General features: G+C 32.5%; 1 protein-coding gene across 1 annotated transcript; it reads right to left on the reverse strand.

The window, feature by feature from the left end:
• Positions 1–1,603: 1,603 nt before the first annotated feature.
• On the reverse strand, positions 1,604–2,710 carry LOC121800586 (ethylene-responsive transcription factor CRF4-like). Its single transcript, XM_042200129.1, has one exon. The coding sequence runs from the start codon at positions 2,708–2,710 to the stop codon at positions 1,604–1,606; it is 1,107 nt and encodes a 368-aa protein (XP_042056063.1).
• Between the last annotated feature and the right edge of the window lie 3,975 nt (positions 2,711–6,685).

The following is a 6,685-nucleotide window of genomic DNA, read 5'->3' on the forward strand; positions in this document are numbered from 1 at the left end:
GATTGGCTCTTCTTACTAGTCATTGTTCTTTTTGAGTTGGAGTAAAATGGAAGAAGTTGTATTTTTTAAACTCCTATGCCCCTCCATAATTATTCATTTAATAAAACAATTTCAGTTTAATTCCATGCTGCTACATTAATTATTTTGTAGCTGTGACCCACCTGTAAATGGTAAAATAAAACAAATATAAAATTTTTATTGGCATTCTGATTAGTTCATAGTTGTTTTAGTTAATGCCATAAACTTATTTTTTAAACGGACCGTTAGCGTTAGAAATTAGGATCTTGTTTCCATAAAATATTTGACACGATTCTTTAAGGAAGAAAATACCTTTTTAGGATCTTGTTTCCATTCAATAACATTTTAGTTGTACAAAAATGCAGCTGGATTTTAACTTCAAACTATTTCCGTAAGTTATAACGTTACAAATCTTGACGAAATAATAATAATAATAATATATATTGCCAAAATATAGAACACTATATATGCAACTATGATGTTAATTGGTAATACAATTTTAAGCACGTAATTTTTTACTTATACAAATGATAATGATTCCATTCTATTCGAGTAATTATACTATTTTTATAGTACGTTAATTAGGTTAAAAACTATTACTAAAAAATATACACCTAGAAAATATGAGCTATAATTTGCTAAAATGCACATAGATACTAGTACCTATTAATGGTTTGACTTAATTTACAATTGTTTTTTATATCCCATATAAATCTATTTCTAATAAGTTAAATTTAACGTCAAAATACTGAAACATATCATATATGTTGTTTATTAATACAATATCTTTTTACTATGTATTCTTTAATAATGTTAATTTTTATATTTCGAACTGTGCAAAATATATATGCAAATATAGGCTATATTCTAGTATTGCATAACCCAAAAAAGGGATGGAATTTACTGACGTTTTCTTTCAAATTTAGGATTTTTTGAAAATTTAAAAGCATCTTCTCAATATAGAATTAAATTTCTTTAGAGTTTTCGACTTTCGTACTTGACCACAATTTTTTGAATTATGGAAAAAAGATTCATCAATGCTCCAACGCAACGTGTGTAAATGCATCGCACAAACAATAATAGTAGTACATAATAAAATTTCTTTACTTATTTGTGGTATTAATACGTGCCATAAATTAATTACCATTACGTCACCCCCACCGCGGAATTCGACCTTGCCACCAACGATCCGTCGCCATCGGCGAAACTCAATTATATTTATATCGCCGTAATTATTTATGTATCAATATAATTTTCAGTACCATCATTAGATTTCGGTACCAAAAATCTAAAACACAGGTTTTAATGTTGTTGGTTCTATTATTGTACCAAAAATCTCCACTTAGAGATCTCATTTTCACTTAATTTTCTCAAAAAATCAAATCTGCGAAGACCGAATTCAGTCAAATGAACAAAGCGTAAATCACGCCAATAGAAACAAAATGGAATGCCAGATCAACCTTTTTTTTCTTAACTAAAAATCTCTTCCGAATACACAATTATTTTGTAATCTAAACAAAAAGATATTGAAACTCTGCCCTTAACAAAATTGCCGTTAATTGGCAAGTAGGGAAAGGTAAAAACACTAGGACACTTGTACTACATCTGCAATCATAGTATCGAATAAATTTTCTTCTTCCACTCCAACTAAACTTATGACATCAAACTCGCCGGAATATTGTTGAAACGACGGATCATTAAAATCCAGAAACTCCGACATGTTTTGAAGCTCGTCTTGACGGGAGCATTTAATCTCACCAATACAATGATCTTGAAACGAATCCTTAAACAGACCCGGAAATTCGTACTTCAACTCTCCGAAATCAAACGAATAATTGAAATTCCCAACTAATTCATCATCCACCGGAAAATCATCTCCGGCTCCGGTTAAAAGACGATCATTATTTGTTTCGTCAAACAACAATGTCTGATCTTGCATATCGAAATTGAAGAAATCATCCAAGAAGTCGGTGGTCATAGGCAAGGAGTCAGCACAATAATCCGGGGTTGCAAGGTGTGCTTTCATCTCCCAGCACACTTCCTCTTCGGTGGATTTGGAAGCGCTGGGCGAAGAGCTGTCTTCGCAGCTGGTGGGGCTGCTTCTGAAGCGGAGAACAGAAGCCGGCGAGGAACGATTGTGGAAATCGTAGCTGGAGACAGAATCGTCATCACACGAAATCACATTGTTTTTGGGAACGACGTCGTTTTTAATTGTGGGAACGGCGAAGTTGGTCAAGGCGTCGGGGCCGCGGAGTTTGATGGCGGCGTTGTCGTAGACCATGGCGGCCTCCTCGGCGGTGTCGTAGGTCCCAAGCCATAGCCTTATTTTTTTGCAAGGGTCTCTGATTTCGGCGGCCCATTTGCCCCAGGGCCGCCGCCGCACGCCGCGGAACTTGCGGCACTCGCCCTCCGCGGGCTGCTTGGGTTTGGTTTCTGCGGCGGCGGCGGCGCGCTTTCTGGTGGTGTTGTCAGCGTTGGCTGTCTCTATTGTGATCTCGCTCACGAATTTCTTGACGCGGCGGCGAGGGAACAAGAGCTCCTCCTCGTCGCTGGAGGAATCGGTGGCGTCGGGATCCGTCACGGAAATCTTGATTGTTCTTGCTCTTGGCTCGTTTGGGTGAGGTTTGACGGTTTTTTTGATGATTCTGTTGTGCACTGTGTGTTTGAGAGGCCTTAAATTTGCAATATCCATCTTTGTAGCGGCTTCACTCATAAAAGGATGGGATTGTTTTCATGGAAGAAGAGAGAAAAGAGGGAGTTTTTTCATTGAACAAGGGAGAAGAATAAGGGGTGTGTGAGAATTTAAAGCTGAGAAATATTGGGCAAATAAGGAAAGGAAATAAGTAAAATATCTGGATTCCTTTGGTGTGATACGAATTGGGAGATAAAACTTGAAGGAAAGCGGAAGTCTTTGAGTGTGAATAGATTAGCGCGAGCACAACGATGAAATCGCTGTCTTATAGGATCGCCCAAATCCAAATAGGTAAGCACAAGTTTTTACTTATTTATTTTTACCTTTTTGTTAATATTTGATTTTGTATGAGATTCGTTTAAATATATGGTGAATAAAACGGAAAAGTCTACGGAGGTGGATACCGGCCAACGCCGCTGTGGGCCTGGCCACCTTGCTGCTTATTGGTGTTGTGGGATGTTGACACGTGGAGTGTGTGGGACCGAGATGGGGTAGGTCCGTGAGCTCTGCTGAGTCAGTTATAACCTTTTTTCCTATTAAACAAAAGGAAATGGTAGAATAGAAAAATCTCGGGTTACGTGCGGGTTGTCACGTGAGGCCCAGGATGCTCGGCCCAGTAAAAATATGTCGGTTATTGACTAGTAGCGTTTTTACTGCTGCTAATTCTTTGCGGCTATATTTTACATTTTTTAAAACGAAAAACAACCTTGGATTCCCCGCCATTTTCATTCCGTTATTATGTATAAGCTCGGTGGTTTTCATCTTCTCCAATACATTATTGATTGATTCAAAAATATTTTACTCCGCCTACAATATTGGATTTTGTTTTGTGTATTACTATTATAAATCGACTTTAAATTTATGATAAGTATCGATAAATTGATATAGATTATGGCGCTTTAATATTTTTATATGTTAACTCAAAAAAAGTATTTAAAATAGATTCTAAAATACTAGTACTACTTATTAATCAATATTTAACACGGAGTAGTATTAGACTAGTTGTGAAAGGAGCAGAAAATCATGATTGAAGGTTAAGAAATATTTGAAACTAAAATTAACTATAAATTTTTTTATATAAATAAAATTATAGCTCTTTTTGTCTTACTTTATTTGAAACATTCTTTTAAACATGAAGATTAAAAAAAATAAGTATTTAGAGGTTAAATGAACAGAAATTAAAGTGAGAGAAATAAATAAAGTTTTTTATCAAAAAATTACACAACTTAATCAACTTGAGATAATCCAAAAGTAATAAAAATCAACTGTCGTGGAATTAAGAAAGTATTGTTCAAGATATTAAGCCGCAATTAAAATTTAGACGGGTTTAAACAACTAGTGTGTACCGCGCAAATAAAATAGCAAAATGTAGAAGTATAAATAGTAACTTTTGGGCATCTTTAAATTTGGTGATGCAATATATGAAAAGTTAGTGACACTATAATGTTTGGCGCCAATATAGAAGTATGGATGTCAATTTATCCTTATACCGAATAGCCCGACAATTTATAAGATTGTGATTGTAAAATTTAAATCCGAAAAAATCACAACTTAAATGATCATAAATGAATAACCCACAACATCATAGGATTGACTCGAAATTAACTTTAGCCCCATAGGATTAAGCCTAAATGAGGTAGTAATTTTCATTATTCAGTTTTCATTTTTCATTATATTTTTTTAAATTTTTAAAAGGTAGTCCAATAATTCTTTTTCAAATACTTTTGAAAATATATTTTGATTTATTATTTGAAAGTTACACACATTATTTTTACACTTAAGGTTAGAAATTTACAACCCGGAAAATTCATAACTCGAAAGACATGTACCTAAATAGCCCGAACCAGAACGGATTGGCTTGTTCGACATCCCTATGTAGAAGTAGAGAAGTTAATTTAATTATTTTTTTGAAATCCTTCAGATTTAGAGGTTTTGTATATTAAGAAATATATATTTAGGATGAGAAGAATTATGAGTGAAATGAGGCGGAACGAAAGTTTTTTTTTTGCGCATCAAGCGTAATTATTTGATATTATTATCGTTGTTATTAATTTAAATTTATAAATATTAATTAAATTCGAAAATATTATTGTATTTTTCAAAGTTAATTGGGGCTTGCCTCCTAGACCAAACATGCCTCTCGTTGGGTATGGCTGATAAGTAATTAAGAAGAATCAATACACACTATAAATTTGAGTTACTGATGATTACTACTATTTGTATTCCCTAAAAAATTGTTCCACTTTGACCGCACAATATAAGTTTATGAAAATATAAAAATTGATTGATAAAATTATTTAAACCTGAGTTATATTTTTATTTTTTGTAGTACTGTTACTTTTATTATGATAAAACAGTAAACATGAGATAAATTTGGGAAATAATATTTTTTCTTGTTACTTTGTTTTAATTAAACAATATCATTTTAAATATCACTAAAAACATTATTATGTACATATAATATAAAATTAAAACTTTTCTCTAATCTCTATATATGTAGTATGTATCTATTTTTATTTTAAAGTAACTATTAATAAAACATCTATACATAAAACATATATAATGGATATTAAATTTTATGGTACTTTACCATTGGAATAGGTACTAAATTATAGTGCATTTGAGTAATTTCGATGAGATGGGATTAATTCACATTCCATGCAAAGGAAAAAATATCCCTATCCGTTACAATATTTTCGATGAGATGGAATTAACTCAGGTTCCATGCAAAGAAAGAAAAAATGTTCCTATTCTTTACAATAAATATAAAATGCAAACTTAATAATTTTGCCATTTGAAGTGAACTACTAACATAATACTACCAAGTTTTTCATTATTATACAACCGGCCACATCCACCACATCTCAATTCATTTATTGCATCACATTCAGTTACATAGTAGGGAGTATCAAATACTACTAGTAATCGAAAACTTGGTATGTATGATGTAAAATAAATTTTATACTTTAGATTTTTTACAATAAATAAAAAAATTTATGAAGCACACAACGTAGAAAAAGAGTACATGAATATGGGTGGTTAGGGCCTAGCGCCGGCGAACGAGGTAGAGACTGCCAACGGAAAAACAGGTTAATGGAGAGATAACTGAGCTAGCGGGTAAGAAAAATAAAAAATCTATATTCCATAACTTTGTTTAAATTATAGGGATATTGGTCTCTAAAATCATGAACTTTGGTCAAATTTTGGTATTTCCCACAAACTTTGAAATTGGTCTAAAAAATCACAAACTTTACATTTTGTTTGTTATTTCCCATGGCATGTCAATCACCATAACCAACCAACTTCCTTGCATATTTTATCCTACTTGGCACTACTAAATCAACGTAATTTTTTACATAGCATTTTATCCTATTTGTCACCAACTTAAAAAGTAATCTAAAATATCATAAACATTTTACGGTTGCCCACGTATAATAATATTTTTTCTGAAAATATTTTATTTGGGCTGCCATGGGAAATAACAAACAAAACGTAAAGTTTGTGATTTTTTAGACCAATTTCAAAGTTCGTGGGAAATACCAAAATTTGACCTAAGTTCATAGTTTTAGGGACCAATATAATATCCCTAAATTATACTCTAAGATATTCATTATTTATTTTGAAGAAGGATCTATATATTGGAGTACTATAAAACATGCATTTCTTTAACAAATGTTTGATGTTTACATAATATTAATTTCATCATTTGTGTACGTGTGGCTTTGATCATGGGTTTCTCTAAAGGCAATGAAGATTTAGATTGGCCGACATGTCTTGCTTGTATTAGACGCCTAATAACACGTTTAATTCTTCAAAATTGGAAGTTAATAAGCGTGTTCTCATTACTCCACGCTTCTTGTAATCATGTAGCAAGTATAACGGTTGTTTGCATCAAAATCAGAGCTTTTGTAGTTTACAAACATTTAATTCAAATAGAGCATCATAATATATGGAATTAGAAATGAGGATTCAATA

This window comes from Salvia splendens, chromosome 4 (genome assembly GCF_004379255.2).
Source record: "Salvia splendens isolate huo1 chromosome 4, SspV2, whole genome shotgun sequence".
NCBI classification, from domain to species: Eukaryota; Viridiplantae; Streptophyta; class Magnoliopsida; order Lamiales; family Lamiaceae; genus Salvia; species Salvia splendens.

Bases quoted from the DNA above. Each gene is read 5' to 3' on its own strand.
- LOC121800586 (XM_042200129.1), bottom strand. From the start codon at position 2,710: ATGGATATTGCAAATTTAAGGCCTCTCAAACACACAGTGCACAACAGA.